At 54.8% G+C, this 19241-nt stretch overlaps 1 protein-coding gene across 3 annotated transcripts in view; it reads left to right on the top strand.

Annotated features, from left to right (window-relative positions):
* Positions 1 to 19241, top strand: part of ACOT11 (acyl-CoA thioesterase 11) — a 58281-nt gene that overhangs the window by 23217 nt on the left and 15823 nt on the right. For all 3 annotated transcript variants that reach the window (XM_047788999.1, XM_047789001.1, XM_047789000.1), the window contains exons 2-9: positions 4816 to 5017; positions 5980 to 6049; positions 12448 to 12508; positions 13781 to 13879; positions 14291 to 14426; positions 16777 to 16933; positions 17141 to 17260; positions 18699 to 18843. In XM_047788999.1, coding sequence (XP_047644955.1) covers positions 4816 to 5017; positions 5980 to 6049; positions 12448 to 12508; positions 13781 to 13879; positions 14291 to 14426; positions 16777 to 16933; positions 17141 to 17260; positions 18699 to 18843 — 990 coding nt within the window. The remainder of the gene's footprint in view (positions 1 to 4815; positions 5018 to 5979; positions 6050 to 12447; positions 12509 to 13780; positions 13880 to 14290; positions 14427 to 16776; positions 16934 to 17140; positions 17261 to 18698; positions 18844 to 19241) is intronic.

Genomic DNA, 19241 nt, shown 5'->3' with positions numbered 1-19241 from the left:
CCAGGCCTGAGTCTGTCCCTGTCTGCTGGGGCAGGCGACTGTGGAAACAATGACAGCACGGCTCTGTCAGGGCTGTGATGCAGACAAGTGAGCCTGCGGGGTCAGGGGGGCCCCTAACTGTCTTTGGGGAAGAGGCTGGGATGGGGGTGGGTGGGCTGAAGTGGGAGGAGGAGGGACTCACTTGGCAGATGGGGCAGATGCAGGGGTCCGAGGTGAAGGCAGCGCCCACATGGCAGAGGAATGGAGGTGGGTCAGAGTGTGCCCTGAGCTGCTGAACGTGATCTGAAGCTGGGGGGGCGGCGGCGGGGTCGGGGGCGGGGACAGGAGCCTCAGAGGAAGGCCTTGATCCTGAGACGGGTAGGAAGCCCCGGGGCAGTCTTGAGCAGGGGAGGTGCCTGCTCATCAGTGAAGTTCTGTGTGGTCTTAAGTTCCACAGTGGGAGGAGTTGCAGGGACTGGATGGGGTCTCCTGCAAGGCAGGATGCAGGAGGTGGATTCGAGTTTTGGAAAGATCCCTCTAGTGCTGCATAGAGGCTGGAAGGAGGAGGTGGGGAGGCTGGAGGCCTGTGGACAGGCTGTGGAAACAACCCAGGGAGCCAGCAGGGTGCGGGCCTGAGCAAGATCGCTGGGACTTGCTACCTGGGGGATGGAGGGAATCAGGTTAAGGCTGGTGGTGTGGGCCTGTCGACAGGTTGCCTAGAAGGAGCCCCGGCCCAGGAGGCTTTGCCCTGGGCCAGCCGTTCCCTCTGCGTGCCTCAGTCTGCCCAGGTGTGAAGGGATTGGGCCGAGTGGCCTTTCCTGCTCTGACCCGGCTGGTGTGTCACATGGTTCTGGCCGAGGAGAAGGGACACAGAGCCCACCGTGTCACCAGCTGGGGCCTGGCCTGGGATTATCCGATCTGGCCATGTCTGTTGCGGCTGGGGGCCAGCGTTGGCATCGCTGCTGTCTGAGAGCGCACGTCTCTGATCCTCACATGCCCTCCCCATCAGCTGTCTTGGCTCAGCCTGCCTGGCCAGCCCAGGCCCTGACTGTCCAGGGCCTCTGTTCTCCCCGTGACTGGACCTAGGGGGGAGTGGCTCGCCTCTGGGACCCCATTGGCCAAGCCCTGCCTGGACCACAACACGCCCCTGCCTCCCAGGCTGGCTGGCTGCCTGCGGGCCTAGACACTAGGAGGAGGCCTGGCCTGGCCTGGCCTACTGTGATATGGCAGACTGCCTCGGATCTCAAGGAAGGAGTTGGGAGTCTGGAGGCTGTGCCTGCGGCCACCACAGCTCCTTTGCCATCCCCCGACCTGTGCTCCCACCCAGGGGCTCTGAACTCTTCTTAGGGAAGCCGGGGCACAGTACCGTGGGACTTGTCCCTCAGCTTGCCTGGGGGGTGGGGTGGGGTGGGGTGGGAGCTCCACTCGGCTCAGAGCACAGTATTTGCTGTGTGTCGGGGCTCCTTAGCTTCCTCACTGGAAATCTCAGCTGGCCGTGCCAGAACCTGCAGGATCAGACCACAGAATCCTGGAACCAGGGCTGGGGTACCTTGGGGACTGGTCCTCTCCCCTTGCCCCTGCCTGGTATGTGACAGATGAGGCTCACGAGAGAAGGAGACTTGCTCAGCATCACATAGCACTTGAGAGAGAGAGCTAGGATTTGAATGCAAGTCTGCCTCTAGACATCCCTCTGCAGAGCTTTGTTGAGGTCCTACTGTGTGCATGAGCACTAGAGCAGGAGCATCTCAGAGGGTTGGCCCAATTTATCTCAGGTGCTCAGTGTCTGGCAGAGGGTCCGATATGGAGGAGATACTTGGTGAATGAATGAGTGATTGAATGAATGAACAAGGCAAAGATCCTGCCTCCAGGCATATAGACTCCCATGGCTGGGACTTTTGTTTCATAGAAGGGGAAATAGGAGGTGGTAGGAGCGGAGATGGGCTAGGTGGGAAGCAGAGAGGGGTACTGACTGCCAGTCTAGGGCTTTTTCCATCCTCACTTTGCTCATCTGTGAAATGGGATAAATGGTCTTCACCCTCTGCCTGCCTGGATCCAGTGAGGAAAATAGGCTTGTCAACAGGAGCATGGGGGCGGGGGTGGGGGGGTGGGGAGTGGGGGGCTTCCCTGCGCTTCTATCCAGAGCTGTCCAGAAACTCCGCACAGCCTGCTTTTTTTTTTCTTCTACTCCCTTGACCCTCTGCATCTTACCTCCCCCATTGCCCTAGCTTTCCCCAGGGCTGCTTTCTGGCATATTTTGCCCAGAACCCCTAGCTGTGGGAGGCATTTGGGAAGAGTGCAGGTGAACGGAGTCTGCTTGCCGTCTCCCTCTTCCGCCCCCCACACCCAGAAAGCCAGCCATCCGCATCCACATCCGCATCCACATCCAGCCAACCCCCCCCCCCCCCCCGCCCCGATGCACACCAGGCCCGAAATGCCTTGGCCGTGGTTGCCATGGTGACAGTTCATGCTGCTTGGACTGCAGCTGCCGGCCAGCGAGCTGCCTGCAAGAGTCTGCAAGGCTGGCAGCCTGGCACTCACGGGACTCCTGGGGTGGCCACCCTCCTCTCTCTCCTTTTGGTTCCTGGCACTGAGCCTGGTACCCAGGGGTTCTTGGGGATAAACTGCCTCTCTGGGAACCCATAAGCTGATCTGGGTCTGAATGGCTTGGTTCAAATCCCAGTTCTACCACTTTGGGAGTTCCCTGACTTTAAACAAGTCCCCTTGATGTGTTTTGAATTTATGGAATTAGCTACGAGGTCTTTGTGAGGGGAATTATCCAAAGGGTATAGGCTCCCAACCTCCAGCACAAGTCCCACCTTTGCCCTTAGCCATCCCTGCCCTCATCCTGCTGCACTGGCAGGGCCAGCATCCGGTCATGGCACTCTTCGCTGCTGAATCTGCATCCAGAGCCCTGGACTCCTCGTCTCGGGCCCCAGGAAGCCCAGCAAGCAGGGCAGTGTGGCGAGTAGGACCCCACGCTCCGTAGCTAGACCTCTGGGGGTCACAGCTGGGCTTGGCACTTATTTGGGTCTCGGATTCTGCATCTTGCTATTGCATTGATCTATTTTTTTTGGCTAGGTCTGTGACGTGGGAAGTTCCTGGGCCATTGCTTGAACCCTCACCACAGTGTGACCCGAGCCACAGCGGTGACAATGCCAGGTTCTTAACTCACAGAGCCACAAGGGAACTCCATTTCCTCCCCTTTAAAATGAGAATAATAATGTCCCTCTCAGGTTTGTAGTACAGTTAAAAGTCGAATTGTAAAGTTCTTAGAAGAATATCTGATACTTGATACACACTTTATAAATGTTAGCAGTGACTGTTGTCACCACAATTGCTATTGGCCATGAAAATTGGAACCCATGTCCTGTCCCTCCTGTCATCTTTTTCACATGGGCAGGTGGCACCAGCTCTTGTTCATGGTCTGACGAGGACACTGAGAGATAGGATGGCAGAGGGGCTCCCCTTCCTCATCCCACCCCATCCAAAGGCACACCCCACCTCTGCTACCTGGGGAGTAAGACAAGCTGGGCCCTGGGCAGAAACTCCACCTCTCATTCATGAATTTGAGGGTTTTCTCTGCTGGTTCTCCAGCCGGCAGCTGCCACAGCCCTGGCCAGGATCAGACAGCTGCTCAGTGACGGCCCAGAGCCCTCCTTGTCAGCAGAGCCAAATGCTGAAGACAGATGAGCACCCAGCAGAGGTGCTGCTTCCCCCTTCATCTGAAGCAGGAGGAGCCCGAGGAGGGGGCCCTTATGGGGTGAAATGGGAGCTACTTCTTGAAACACTTTATTGAGAACAAATCCCTAGGCTTGACTGCTGTAGGGCTTGCTTGACCTCTCAGAAGAGAGCGGGGGAATCTTTCAAGAATGAAGGTGTGGCGTTCCTTCGGCTCAGTGGGTTAAGTACCCGACCTAGTGTCTCTGAGGATACGGGTTCAATCTCTGGCCTCGCACAGGGGTTAAGGATCTGGCATTGCTGCAAGCTGCAGTGTTCCTGACCCCTAGCCTGTGAACTTCCACATGCTGCAAGTGCAGCCCTAAAAAGCAAAAAAAAAAAAAAAAAAAAGTAAATCTGAGGCAAAAAAAAATTTTTTTTCTTTTCTAGGGCTACACCCACGGCATATGGAGGTTCCCAGGTTAGGGGTCCAATCAGAGCTGCAGCTGCTGGCCCACACCACAGCCACAGCAACACGGGATCTAAGCTGCATCTGCGACCTACACCATAGCTCACGGCAACGCTGGGTCCTTAACCCACTGAGCAAGGCCAGGGATCGAACCTGCAACCTCATGGTTCCTAGTTGGGTTCATTAACCACTGCGCCACGACGGGAACTCCTGAGGCAAAATTTTAAAAAGCCCGCACACCAGCCAAATTCCCCCCAAACTCCGGGGTCCAAGTTAACAAGGAGTTCTGGGCCAAAAGGGAGCTGGGCAGGAGTTCCCGTTGTGGCTCAGGTGGTTAAGAACCCTAACCCTAACCCTAACCCTAACCCTAACCCTAACCCTGAGGATGCAGGTTCAATCCATGGCCTTGTTCAGTGGGTTAAGCCCCCAGAGTTGTCTTGAGCTGCAGTGGAAGCTGCAGACATGTCTTGGATCTGGCATTGCTGTGGCAGTGGCATAGGCCAGCAGTGGCAGCTCCGATTTGATGCATGTTCAGCTCTAAAAAAAAAAAAAAGAAAGAAAACACAAGGAAGTTGGGCATCCAGAGAGTCCCTAGGGTCTGAGACCCTGGGCTGAAGGGTGCTGGCCCCTCTTGGAGGTGGGGTCTGTGGGGACTGACTGGCCTGGGAGATCCTGCTGTGACTTCACCTCTCGGCCCCTCTGTTCCCCAGGGCCTGGCCTCTGTGTTCTCCAACCGAGCATCCAAGAAGTCGGCCTCCCGCTCTGAGAACAACATGGGTGACAGCGAGGGCTACCGGAACCCCACGGAGGTGCAGATGAGCCAGCTGGTGCTGCCTTGCCACACCAACCAGCGCGGCGAGCTCAGCGTCGGGCAGCTGCTCAAGTGGATCGATGCCACGGCCTGCCTGTCTGGTGAGGCTACACGGGGCACAGCGGCCCTCCCTGTCTGGGTCCCCCACACCCCAGGAGCAGCCTGTTATCAGAGATGGGCGGTCCCCCGAGTGCTGCCCACCTCCCTCCTCCCGGCCGTCACTTGGGCTGCTCCACCTGCCTGCAGTGCTCAGCTGGCTGTGGCCACCTTCTTCCCTGTCATCCCTCACCCCCCCCCCTGCCACCTCGGAGCTCTGCGTGCTGGTCCTGTGCCTGGAGGCCCCTGCTTTGGGCCTTGAATGTGGCTGCAAGCAAAGCCCATGGCTCTCGGGCTTATTCAGCTCCCAACATTGGGGAGAGTTGAGTGGAGCTGAATTGAGCTCCTTCTGTTGCCTGTAGTGCCCCAGAAGTCTCCAGCCCACAGGAAGCTCGCAGCCTGGCTGTGGGGGGACAGACGGGCTGCCCCCCAGCACTGTTCGATGGGGGCTGGGAAAGGGAGGTGGAAGAGGGGCTGTGGGAGAACAGACTAGAGGACTTGAACCAGCCGTGGGGGGGACAGAAGGGATTTTAGGGGGCCTGAGGCACAGCAGCAGGGGCCTGAGGGTAAGGATGACTCAGGCAAGGGGACAGAGGTGGGTGAGAGGTGCGGGGGGCACTCAAGATCAGGAAGTAGAATAGCGGGGGCAGGGTCACGTGTTCCTTCAACAGCTGCTTATTGAGCATCTACTGCGTGCCAGGCGGGGCTCCAGGACGGGGGTACAGTGGTGAACAGGTGGGGCAAAAATCCTGGCCCTCAATTGACCTGCAGTCTAGCCGAAGAGAGAGGCAGTAGAGAGACAGAACCTCCATCTGTAAGAGAGGGTCCGGGTGTCGTCTTGCTGAGGAAGGAGGAGAAGCTGGGCCTGCGGGCGAGGAGCGGGCCTTAGCTGGGCGGTTGGATGTTTGATCAGCTGCCGGGGCCACGGGGAGGCTGCTAATGCTTGGCTTTCTTCTTCTGACGCCAGCGGAGAGGCATGCTGGCTGTCCCTGCGTCACAGCCTCCATGGATGATATCTATTTTGAGCACACCATTAGGTAAGCGGCCCCTCCCGCCTCTCCGTCTGGTCTCTCCCCCACGAGCCCAGGGCCCCTCCCCCGTCCCCTGCCTGGGCAACCTGTGCGCTGCCTGGACCCTGACTCAGCGGACTGTGGGCCTTTTCTGATGGAGGGGGGCAGCCTTGGGGGAGCAGGGACCCCTCTGCAAGGTCTCTGGGACCCAGGGGGCTGGGAGCTGCCCTGCGATCAGGTGCCATGGGGTGGGCCCCCTCAGCCAGCTTTGGAGCTGGATATTGCTGAGGCAGCCTCGGGGGGTGCTGTGTGACTTGGGGGGAAGTCAGGGTCTGTCTCTGGGCCTCCGTTTTCTTGTCTGCAAAATGGAAGAGGTTAGACCATCAGCGAATGCCTTTTTGAGCTTGGGCATACCCTGTGGGTCCCTGGTCCCTGGACTGTCGGGAGGTCCCTAGACAAGGTGCCTTGGCAGAGCCTGAGCCAGAAGCTCTAGTCATTCAGTCTCTGCTCACATACCTCCAGGGATGAGGAGCTCATCACCTCCTAGTTTTCGCTTTTGTTTTTTAGTGTCCCTGCTTATTAGAAAGCGCTTCATTACACTGTGCTGAGCTTTGTCTCCGCACAGCTTTGCTGGGACCCAAGGAGTGTGCTGAACCCTTGGCCCAGGACAGGCTGCAGGGGCTGCATGCAGTGCTCTGGCCGCCAGGCCTGCTCCTGGGCTATCCGTGCCTGGGACGTCAAGTGCCAAGGGCTTACTCGGGCCTTCCCGATGCCCCATGAGTTGCGGCTGATGCAGAAGTTTGGCGAGCGCCTGTATTCGTTTATTCAATTATTCATCTCAGCTTGCACCTTTTTTGGGCCATGGCTCACCCTCCCCTTCGGGGTCACAAGGTCAGCTGGGACATAGTCCTTGTGCCCCAGGAGCACCCAGTCAGCAGGGAGGCAGATAAAGAAACCTAATTTCAATTCAAAGGGGTGAGTTCTGTGCTGGTAATGATCTCTGACATATGGGTGCTTTCTAATACTTTTTCAAAGTGTCTTTTATTTTCAAATAGTTTTTTTTTTGTGTGTGTGTGCTGCACCTGCAGCATATGGAGGTTCCCAGGCTAGGGGTCCAATTGGAGCTACAGCTGCCCGCCTATGCCACAGCCACAACAATGCCAGATCTGAGCCGCTTCTGTGACCTACACCACAGCTCACGGCAACGCGGGATCCTTAACCCACTGATTGAGGCCAGGGATGGAACCTGCAACCTCATGGTTCCTAGTTGGATTCGTTAACCACTGAGCCACCGATGGGAACTCCACGAATAGTTTTTGATTTACAAAAACCTGTAGATAGTACAGAGAGGTCTCATATTTCCAATACCCAGATCCCCCATTTTTTTCTTTCTTTTTTTTTTTGGTCATGCCTGTGGCCAAAAATTCCCAGGCCAGGGAATGAACCCGAGCCACCTCGGTGACAAAGCCGTATCTTTAACCCACTGAGCCATCAGGGAACTCCCAGATCCCCTATTATCAACGTTTTACATGTATATGGTACCTTTGTCCCAATTAATGAACCAGTATTGATGCTTTACTTGTAATGCCTTTTTTTTGGTTTGTTTTTCCCTTTTTTTTAAGGGTCACACCCACGGCATATGAAAGTTCCCAGTCTAGTGGTTGAATCGGAGCTGCAGCTCTCGGCCTACACCACAGACACGGCAACGCCAGATCCCAGCTGCGAGTGTGACCTACACTACAGCTCACGGCAACACCAGATCCTTAACCCACTGAGCAAGGCCAGGGATCAAACCTGCATCCTCATGGATATTATCAGGTTTGTTACCACTGAGCCACAAGGAGAACTCCTGTAATGCCTTTTTAATACATTAACTCACTTAATCTTCAGAACGACACTGTGAGGTCCTGGCTCTTGGTATTCTCATTTTATAGATGAGGAAATTGAGGCACAGAGAAGGGAAGTAACTTGCTTAAGGTCATAGAGCTGGGGGAGAGCCCAGGATATACTTAAACAGAGAGGCAGTCTGGCCCCAGAGCCCTTGCTATTAAACAGTGGGCGACATGGCCTATGTGTCTGGGGGTGGGTATAGTGGCACAGAATAGTCAAGGGTGGCTTCCTGGAGGAGGTGTTTGAGCTGTTCCAGTACTGGTCCAGTATTGTATGTAGTGACAATTAGTAGGCCAGTGGAGCTGCCTCTGGGTCTCTGCTCCACTGGCACTTGAAGAAGCCGGAGATAGAGAAGGCTGGGGCGAGGGTGTGGGCATAATGGCTGGACCTGCGGCAGAACCCAGTGGAGTGAAGGTGAGACTGGGCAGAGATGGGCATGGGTGGAAGGGAAAGCCTGAGAGGATCCTGGGGAGGAGGGCAAGCTGGGGAGGGGCCTGGAGCGTGGTTGGTGGCCAGGGAAGACCTAGCTGCACCTGAGGAAAACTGGGGAAGGTTTTTTATTTTATTTTCCATTTTTAAGGCTGCACCCACGGCATAGGGACGTTCCTGGGCTAGGGGTGGAATTGGAGCTGCAGCTGCTGGCCTACGGCACAGCCACAGCAACACTGGATCCGAGCCACATCTGTGACCTATGTTGCAGCTGTGAAGCAGCACCGGATCCTTAACCCACTCAGCAAGGCCAGGAATCGAACCCGCATCCTCACGAACACTATGTCGGGTTCTTAACCCACTGAGCCACGATGGGAATTCCTAGAGAAGGTTTTTGTGTTTGTTTTTGCTTTTGCCATTTAAAAATATTTCAAGATATATCTCTAAGGATAAGAACTCTTTTAAACATCATGTTGACCCCATTACCACATCTAAACAAAATGAATAATTTGGAGTTCCCATTGTGGCTCAGTGGTCAACGAATCAGACTAGGAACCATGAGGTTGCAGGTTCAATCCCTGGCCTTGCTCAGTGGGTTAAGGATCCGGCATTGCCGTGAGCTGGGATGTAGGTCGCAGACGCAGCTCGGATCCCGCGTTGCTGCAGCTGTGGTGTAGGCCAGCGGCTACAGCTCTGCTTTTGACCCCTAGCCTGGTAACTTCCGTATGCCATGGGTACAGCCCTAGAAAAGGCAAAAAGACAAAAAATAAATAAACAAAATGAACAATTTCTCACTAACAGCAAATATCCAGGCAGCATTCAGTTGCCTACACTATCTCCTGAACTGGGTTTTTTTTTTGTCTTTTGTTATTTCTTTGGGCCGCTCCTGCTGCATATGGAGGTTCCCAGGCTAGGGGTTGAATCGGAGCTGTAGCCACCGGCCTACGCCAGAGCCACAGCAACGCGGGATCCGAGCTGCGTCTGCAACCTACACCACAGCTCACGGCAACGCCGGATCGTTAACCCACTGAGCAAGGGTAGGGATTGAACCCGCAACCTCATGGTTCCTAGTCGGATTTGTTAACCACTGCGCCACGACGGGAACTCCTGAACTGGGTTTTTTAAAATTTTGTTTTACTTTATAGTTATTTTTGCTGCTCAAGTCGGGATGCAAATGAGGTCGCAATTGGCCGCTATGTCCCAAGTCTTTTTTCTAACCTGTAGGTCCTACATCTCCCCCCAACACCCTCTCCCCCCCACCCTCTCCTTCTCCTTCTCCCTCTCCCTCTCTTTTTCCTTGGTGTTTATATGTTGAAGAAACCTGGTCGTTTGCTCTCTGGACTTCTCCATCACCTTGCTTTTGTTTTTAGCATCATCGTGGTGTCATTTAATGTGTTCCTCTGTCCCCTGAGAGTAAATCGGCCCTGGGGAAGGACTTGAACAGGGGTCAGATGTACTTCCAGGAACACCTCTGGAGGGGTGTTGGGAAACTAGGGCCTTGAAGGGGTTCCCAAGGAGGCTGGGCAGTGACTCTGGGGACAGAGCCAGTTTGGGCCTGAGCTGTGCAGTGGAGGACAGTCAGGAAGGAGGAGAAGCTCAGGAGTCCAGATGGGTGACTATTTGGCTTTAGGGGAGGTGGCTAGAGGGGAAGGAGGAGGAGGAAGGAGAAGGGCCACAAACCTTTCTCTTTCCCTCTCTCTTTTTCTCTGGGCTGCTCCCACAGCGTGTGAAAGTTCCCAGGCCAAGGATCAAACCTGAACCATAGCAGCGACCTGAGCCGCTGCAGTAGCAACACTGGATCCTTAACCCACTGCACCACAAGGGAACTCCCTTTTTCTTTTTTTAGCACTGCAAAAAATAGACTTAGAAATTTTTTTTGGCCATGCGCTTGGCATACAGAAGTTCCCAGGCCAGGGACTGAACCCAGGCCATAGCAGTAACCCGACCCACAGCATGACAACGCTGAGGCTTTAATAGATAGGCCACCAGGGGACTCCTAAACTTTCATATTTGTCTGGGGGGGGGGGGCGGATCATGGAATTTTTTTCCTAATTTTTTATCACAAAAACTTTAGAAAACTTTAATAGTGCTGTTGTCATTACCACAGAGATTCAGTAATTAACATTTTGCTAAATTTGCTTTATCTGAATATGGATAAATATGTTGCACTTTGCAGAGAGTGCATTTTTTACAACTTGAAGGTTTGTGGCAACCCTGCTTCGAACAAATCTATTGACTCCATTTTTCTCACAGCATTGGCTCATTTAGTGTCTCTCTGTCACATTTTGGTAATTCTTGCAATAGTTCAAGCTTTCTTTTTTCAAGCTTTTTCGTTATTATTATGTCTGTTAGGGTGATCTGTGATCAGTGGTCTCTGGTGTTACTCTTGCAAAAAGATTACAACTTGCTGAGTCTCAGATGATGGCTAGCATTTTTTAGCAAGAAAGTATCTTTTTTGTTGTTGTTGTTGTTGCTATTTCTTGGGCCGCTCCCGCGGCATATGGAAGTTCCCAGGCTAGGGGTTGAATTGGAGCTGTAGCCACCGGCCTACACCAGAGCCACAGCAACGCGGGATCCGAGCCGCGTCTGCAACCTACACCACAGCTCACGGCAACGCCACTGAGCAAGGGCAGGGACCGAACCCGCAACCTCATGGTTCCTAGTCGGATTCGTTAACCACTGCGCCACGACGGGAACTCCAAGAAAGTATCTTTTAATTAAGGTATGTACCTTGCTTTTTAGACATATTGCTATTGCACACTTAATACTCTACAATGTAGTGTAAACATGTCTTTTTTTTTTAAACATATCTTTTATAAGCACTAGGAAACCAAAAAATTTGTGTGACTCACCGTATTGCAGTATTTGCCTTATTGTGGTTTCGAACTGAAGCCACAATATCACCATTGTATGAACTATTTCTTTCTTTCTTTCTTTTTTTTAGGCCCACACCTGTGGCATATGGAAGTTCCCAGGCCAGGGGTTGAATTGGAACTGTAGCTGCTGGCCAACGCCACAGCCACAGCAACACCAGATCCGAGCTGCACCTGTGGCCTCCACCACAACGCTGGATCCTTGACCCACTGAGTGAGGCCAGGGATTACACCCACGTCCTCATAGATCCTAGTCAGGTTCATTACCACTGAGCCACAGTGGGAACTCCTTGTGTGAACCATTTGAAAGAGAGTTGCAGACGTCATGACACTTCATCCCCCCACATGTCAGCATGCATCTTCTAAAAATGACACTCCCCTCCATGACTCTTAGAACTACTAGAATTAATAATAACAGAAATGAACAAGTCAATACAGGGCAGGCAAGGTGGCTCCTCCAGGGTATCTGACTGTCATCTGGACATAGGAATCATTCCAGAGGGACAGCTGCAGCTCGACAGAGCAGGTCTAGGATAGTTGGTAGAATTAGCCTAGAACCCTGGCTCTGTCCATTTTTAGCTGGGTGACCGTAGGCAAAGGGCTCACCCTCTCTGATGCTCAGTCCTCCCTAAACTACCTGCCAAACTTGTTCTGAGGTTCAAATGAGGTCATGCACGGTGCCCGGCACATAGTCGAAATCCTTTAAATGTTTTCCTCTCCCTTCCTACCTTCTGTCTATAGCATCTTGTGCTTAGTAAGTATTGGATAATTGGGGAATGAATGCATTCGGTCGACCCCTCTTTCTGATGGCCTCCTCTGCGGTGAGCAAAACAGACGTGGTCCTTGTCCCTCCCAGAGGAGCTTAAAGATTGTGGGGAGACAGAGATCCCTCTGTTGGAAGAAGTGTTAGGAGGGGGACCTTATGTGGCTGCAGGAGGGCAGGGAGGGCTTTCCTTAGGAGGGACTGCCCAGCTGACAGCAGAGCGAGGCTGGAGGCTTCCCTGGACCGGGGGAGATGAAGGGCATTGTGCCACTTCTCATGTCTCAGTTTCCCCACCTGTAACATGGGATGCTGACACCGCCTTGCTGGCTCGCCGACCTCGTACATGTGAGTGTGCGTCTTAGGCCGTGGACATTCTCCTGCCCTTGGCAGAGGCCCCACAAGTATCTGAGGCCCCCGTTCTCTCCCTTTGTCCCCTCTGGAAGGCTCACCTCCTGCTTGTCTCTCCTCAGTGTTGGACACGTGGTGAATATCAAGGCCAAGGTGAACCGGGCTTTCAACTCCAGCATGGAGGTGAGTGGGTGGGTGGGTGGGTTTTCTGCCTCCTCTTCATTCTCGGTCCCCAGCCCGGGCACGCGCACAGCATCCCGACTGAGGCAGTGGAGGTCTGCAGCAGCTGGCAGGTTTGGGAGGCTCCGAAGATCTACCTACCCAACACCTGTAACCCTGAAGGGAAAGCTGAGGCCCAGGGAAGGGAAGGGCTTTGCCCCAGGTCGCCAAGCCAGGCAGATGCCACCGTGGGCCTTGACCTCAGCCTCCTGGGTCTCCTGGTCTCAGACCCTCTTTTCAGCAGCCAGGTGGTCTCAGGAATGCAGGGAACCAGCCGCTGGTCTGACCCTGGGGGCAGTGGGCTGGAGCAGGACTTTGGTCCATTAGCCCTCCTCCCTCAGCTTCTGTCTCCCCGTCTGTAAAATGGGAACATAATTCCTATGCTGCAGGGTTGTTGAAGGTTTTTTGGTTTTTGTTTTTTGGTTTTTTTTTTTTTTTGGTCTTTTTGCCTTTTTTAGGGCCGCACCCACAGCATATGGAGGTTCCCAAGCTAGGGGTCACATTGGAGCTGCAGCTGCCAGCCTACACCACAGCCACAGCAACGCCAGATCCGAGCCGCGTCTGCGACCTACACCACAGCTCACGGCAATGCTGGATCCTTAACACACTGAGCAAGGCCAGGGATCGAACCCGCAACCTCATGGTTCCTAGTTGGATTTGCTTCCGCTGCACCACGGCAGGAACTCCTTGCTGAAGGTTTAAGGGGAGGATCCCTTGGTGTACACAGGGCTCTCAGAGCTCGGGAGAGGGGCCTCTGCTTCCCACTTATGGACCTCAGGCAACTTTACCCAGTTGGGCCAGTGGTCACTGAGGGGCCACTGAGGGTGGGGTAGCAGAGTCCTGACTGTCTCTCTTGGTGCCCCAGAAACGCTCAGGGACCCTCCCCCCACCAGAGGCCCCCAAGGCATGTGTTTTTTCAATTGAGCCAACACTTTACTTCAAGCCCTTTCATAGACACCGTCTCATTTTGATCCTCTCAATAACCCGGTGAAGGTAGGTATGATCATTCCCATTTTACAGGTGAGAAAACGAGGCCCAGAGAAGGGAAGTAACTTGGTTTCCTAGGGAGCCAGGGGCAGAATGAGAACCTACCCCAGTTCTCTGGCCCCCCGGACTTGGTAGGTGATACAGAAAGAAATGGCAGAGGCCAGGCCTGGGATGGGACGTCCTGGGTCCAGCTGGGGGGCTGGTGTGCTCTTTCCTCCCTGCTCACTCGTCCACCTTGCTCTTCTCCAGGTGGGCATCCAGGTGGCCTCCGAGGACCTGTGCTCTGAGAAGCAGTGGAATGTTTGCAAGGCCTTGGCCACCTTCGTGGCCCACCGCGAGCTCTCCAAAGTAGGCGGCTACACCTTGCCACCCAATGCTGCCAAGCTATCTGGGCGCCTGGGTGGCTGGAGGGGTGGAGGTGGGGGCACTGCGGGGAACCCACAGCCCCCAACCCCAGGCACTTCCCCCACCGCTCCCTGTGCACCTCACACAAGGGCTGTCCAGGCCTCTTCCTTCCCTTCCGTGTCCTGCCTCAACACCTCCATCCATAGGGCCTTTGCCCAAGCCTGGGGACAGGGGACACTGGAGGATGCACACGGTTTATCAGTCAACACGGAGACAGGACGATCGGGACAGAGAGGGGATAAGACTGGTTACCATCCAGCAGCCCCAGGTGTGAGAGGGCCCCTGGCGGGACAGGCCTTTGTGATGTTTCAGGGGAACTTGTCCTGAGCACCCTGACCCGACCCCCTGGCACAGGTGAAGCTGAAGCCGACCACGCCGCGGACGGAGGAGGAGAAGATGGAGCACAGCGTGGCGGCCGAGCGCCGGCGCATGCGGCTGGTCTACGCGGACACCATCAAGGACCTCCTGGCCCACTACGTCATTCACGACGGTGAGCGGCTCTGGGTGGGGAGGGCAGCTGGTGTCCTGCATGCCTCCCTCTGTCCTGGCCCCCACTGGGCAGAGGGCGGAAGGGGATGTCCTTGGGGTGTCCACTGACTGGTGGCCTCAGGCCCGGATGGCCCTCTTGCCTCAGGGTCCCTTCGCGGAAAGGGGAGGGTTTGGACCTCTTGCCCAGCTCCCAGGAGCCATGAAGATGGAGCTAGAATTATGGAAAACCCTTTATCATCCATAAGATGCATTTGGGTCTCTAGGAGTCAAGAAGGAAGGTAGTGTCGAGCTTGGCCTTGAAGCCCCTAGGACTTTGGATTTTTAATTTTTTTTTAGGCAAGAAATGATGTATTAAGATAAGACGCTTGTGAGAGATGCAAGCGGGCAGGCGGGGAGGTTCTGCCTGGGACTTTTTAAAAAGCACACAGGAGTTCCTGTGGGTTCTCAGCAGAAACTAACCCAACTGGTATCCATGAGGAGGCAAGTTCGATCCCTGGCCTCTCTCAGTGGGTTAAGGATCCACGTTGCCGTGACCTATGGTATAGGTCGCAGGCGTCAATCGGATCTGGCATGGCTGTGGCTATGGTGGAGGCTGGCAGATGTAGTAACAGTTCAACCCCTGGCCTGGGAACTTGCATATGCTGCAAGTGTGGCCCTAAAAAAATAAAAAAATAAAAACATAAAAAATGAAAAGGATATAAATTATTACACACTGTAAATCAACTTTACTTGGATAAAACTTAAAAAAGTGTGTGGGGGGGAAGCATATAAATAGGTAGCTGGATAGGTGGAGATAAGTGTAGGGTAGAGATAGAAATAGAATAAAAAGCAGGACTTTCTCTCCTACCCCAGAACCCAGGCAGCTCCTGCTACTCATGGGGAGCCGTCTTTCCAGAAGTATTCTCTGCATCTTTAAGCATCCTGCCTCTTATTTTGCCCTCTCTTTTTACCCAGAAAGGAACATCTGGCACATACTGTTCTGTACTTTGCTCCTGTCCCCTGCAAAGCATTTGATGGAGATTGTCCGGTACCAGCACACAAAGATCTGCTTTGGACGGGAGGGTTTTGACAGGTGGAGAGATGAGGCAGGGTTTTCCCGACTGAGACCACGGGCTGGGCAAAGGCCCAGAGGGGTGACCTTGGATTTGTTCTTTTTTTTTTTTTTTTTTGTCTTTTTACCATTTCTAGGGCCACTCCTGCGGCATATGGAGGTTCCCAGGCTAGGGGTCTAATCGGAGATGTAGCTGCCAGCCTATGCCACAGGCGCAGCAACATAGGATCCGAGCCGCGTCTGCGACCTACACCACAGCTCACGGCAACGCCGGATCCTTAACCCACTGAGCAAGGCCAGGCAACCTCATGGTTCCCAGTCGGATTCGTTAACCACTGAGCCATGACGGGAGCTCCTGGATGTGTTCATTGATCTCTAGACCATTAGAAGGCAGAGTCTTCCTTGAAACCTAAAGGGGACCATTTTAGGACAATCAAGGGGAATTCAGCTGCCGAGAGTGGAGAGAGAGCAGGCGGAAGTAGTGAACCCCAGGGAAAGCAGTGAGCTGTGCTCTGAATTCTATGTGCTCTGTTTATGCCGGGCCCCGAGGCCGTGGCCGGGCAGGCCCAGTTCTTCCTGCCGTCAAGGCCTCCTGGAACCTTCCATCCCACTGCAGCCCCTGTAGATCCCTGCTGTCTCGACAGCCCTTCTACCCAAGGGTCAATCCAGATGCCTTAGCCTGGCATCCGGGCCCTTGGCTGAGCCTCCTCTTGTGTCATCGTTTTACCTGCCCTGAGCTCCAGCTGGGCAGAGACCCTGTTGGTCCCTGTGACTGCCCTGCCTGTCCAGTCTCCCAGCCTTGGCTCAGGCCTTCAACTGCCCCTCCTCCCTGCCCGTGGCATCACTGAGCAGCTGGCAAGTGCCACCTCTTTCACAGGCCCTCCATGTCTCCTGTCAGCTCGCTCTCCCTGAGAGATTGGAGATCCATGGCACCTCACTGGTGCTGAGCAAATAAAAGAATCCTGGTGGGGGGGGAGTGGTTCCCATTGTGGCTCAGCAGGTTAATAACCCGACATAGTGTCCATGAGGATGTGGGTTCGATCCCTGGCCTCACTCAGTGGGTTAAGGATCTGGCATTGCTGTGAGCTGCAGCATAGGTTGCAGGTGCAGCTTGGATCTGGCGTTGCCGATTTAAACCCTAGCCTGGGAATTTCTGTATGCTGCAAGTGAGCCCTAAAAAGCAGGAAAAAAACAAAGAATCTGGATGGGGTGGGGTGGTGATAGGCGCTCCCGGGCAATCCCTGGGATGCTCAGCCCTTGGGAATCTTCTCACTTCCCCACCTCCCTCCTCCCTGGTCAGACCTGGAGAGCAAAGACTATAGCCGCATGGTGCCGGCCGAGAAGACCCGAGTGGAAAGTGTGGAGCTGGTCCTGCCCCCCCATGCCAATCACCAGGGCAATACTTTCGGGGGCCAGATCATGGCCTGGATGGAGAACGTGGCCACCATTGCAGCCAGGTGAGGGCAGAGCACTGCCTCCGCCTCTGCTCCTTCCCCCCCGCTCCTTCCTTGTCTCCGGTTAGGTGGGAGGGGGTGGGCCAGAGGGCCGTGCATGTGGTTCTGGGCTGGGTCTGGGGATGGAGGCAGAGGGAGCAGGCTGACCCAAGCCAGGGGCTGAAGCACTGGGGGCTTTTGTCCTGTCCCCCTGACCCCGGCCTCCTCCAGCCGGCTGTGCCACGCCCACCCTACGCTGAAGGCCATCGAGATGTTCCACTTCCGGGGCCCATCCCAGGTGGGGGATCGCCTGGTGCTCAAAGCCATCGTGAACAACGCCTTCAAGCACAGGTGAGACGGGGCTCCCTGGGGCCGAGAGGTCTTCCTGACCCGAGACGGGACCTACCTGCCAAACCGCAGGAACCGTCTGCAGACGAGGCCTAGGAGCTCTCAACCCTGCCCGGCTGCTGGGTCCCTTCACCAGCACCAAGATTCTGCTCTGATGTTCCCTCCCCCGGCTCCCCAGCCCTGGGGCTGCCACTGTCAAGTCATACCATGTGCTGGGTGTGTGTGTGCCTCTCCCCCTGGCTCCAGTCCTGCCTCACTGTGGATGCTCAGGTCACAGGGCCACTTCTTGCCAGTATTCCCTTGTCTTTCAAACCCTTTCTTCCCCTCTTCCTAATCAGCAATTAGTTCCCTGAGCCCTTACCTTTGGAGTGAATTCTGATCCCCCCATGAAATCTTTATTTATTTACTTATTTTTTGCCAGCATCTGTGGAATGTGGAAGTTCCTGGGCCAGGGATTGAACCTGTGCCATGGCAGCCACCCAAGCTGCTGCAGTGACAGCCCCGGATCCAAAAATGTATTGCTCCACAGGAGAACTCTTCCCCTCATGAAAGCTTACTTTAAATATGCATCTTTTGGTGATTTTAAAGATTTGGTGATTTTCAGAGTTCCCTCCGTATGCCTCGGATGCAGCCCTAAAAAGCGGGGGGAAAAAAAAAAGATTTGGTGATTTTCAATGATAGTGTGGTTCTTAAAATTGCAGGATCTGGAGCCAGGCTGCCTGGGTTCAAATGCGGCTCGCCTCTTATCAGCTGTGTGACTTCTGGCGAGTCCCTTCACCCCTCTGAACTTTAATTCTTTTACCTGTAAAATGGAACTCACAACTACTTCATGGCTGTGAGGATTCAATAAGGGGTGACCTGTAGAAGGCCAGAGAGGATATTCAGTGATGGCCAGCCACGGCCTCTGCTACTATTGTTAGTTTAGTTTAGCTTAGTTTTTTGTTTTTTAGGGCTGCACCCGCGGCATATGGAGGTTCCTAGGCTAGGGGTCTAATCAGAGCTACGGCTGCCAGCCTATGCCACAGCCACACCAAATGCCAGATCCTTAACCCACGGAGTGAGGCCAGGGATCGAACCCCCCACCTCATGGTTCCTAGTCGGATTCGTTAACCACTGAGCCACGACGGGAACTCCATCATTAGGTATTTTGTATAGATGTTTGTGCTCCCCTCAAGCTATTAGCCCAAGAGGGCCTGGACTAGACGCGTTTTATTCATTTCTGTGACCCCAGTGACGAGCAGGGGGCCAGGTGGGCAGCAGGTGCTCTGTAAACATTGTTGAAACGGAATAGTTTTGGGTTTCCTGCCCATGGGATGCTGATCTGGGCTGCCGGAGGAATGGCAGGAGTGTGTGTGTTTGTGCATGTGCGTGTGCATGTGTTGGGGAGGGGGTGGCCACGGGAAGGTCCGACCGTCTGAGAGCAGCCCTCCGTCGCCCTCAGCATGGAGGTGGGCGTGTGCGTGGAGGCCTATCGCCAGGAGGCTGAGACCCACCGGCGGCACATCAACAGCGCCTTCATGACCTTCGTGGTCCTGGATGCAGACGACCAGCCTCAGATACTGCCCTGGATTCGGCCTCAGCCTGGGGTGAGTGGGGGCAGAGCCCTGCCCCCTCCCCCCTCCCTCTCTGCCCCGGGGATGACAGGACTCAGGGGCTCGGGCCCAGGCAGCTCTGAGGGGCCTGGTGTGACCCCCCCGGGATGCAAAGAAGGCACTCAGCTTCCTGATAGAATTCGGGGCCCACGCACGTGGGGCTGGCTCATCCCTAGGGGTTAAGTTAGTCATGGGCCTGCAGAACTGTAAGAGCACCGGCTGTGCGGTCACAGGTGGATCAGAACCCCCCACCTTGGCCGTGTTCTAGCGGGTGTCCTCTTTGAGTGTTCAGGCCCCATCTGTAAAGAGGGCACCTGTGCCGTTCCTGCTTCGCGGGCTATTGGGGTAGTGCCGACCCTGTGTCTGCCTCAGTACATGGCCACTGCTCTGGC

Source organism: Phacochoerus africanus, chromosome 8 (assembly GCF_016906955.1).
Source record: "Phacochoerus africanus isolate WHEZ1 chromosome 8, ROS_Pafr_v1, whole genome shotgun sequence".
Taxonomy (NCBI): Eukaryota; Metazoa; Chordata; class Mammalia; order Artiodactyla; family Suidae; genus Phacochoerus; species Phacochoerus africanus.
This window is presented reverse-complemented; position numbering and strand designations above follow the sequence as displayed.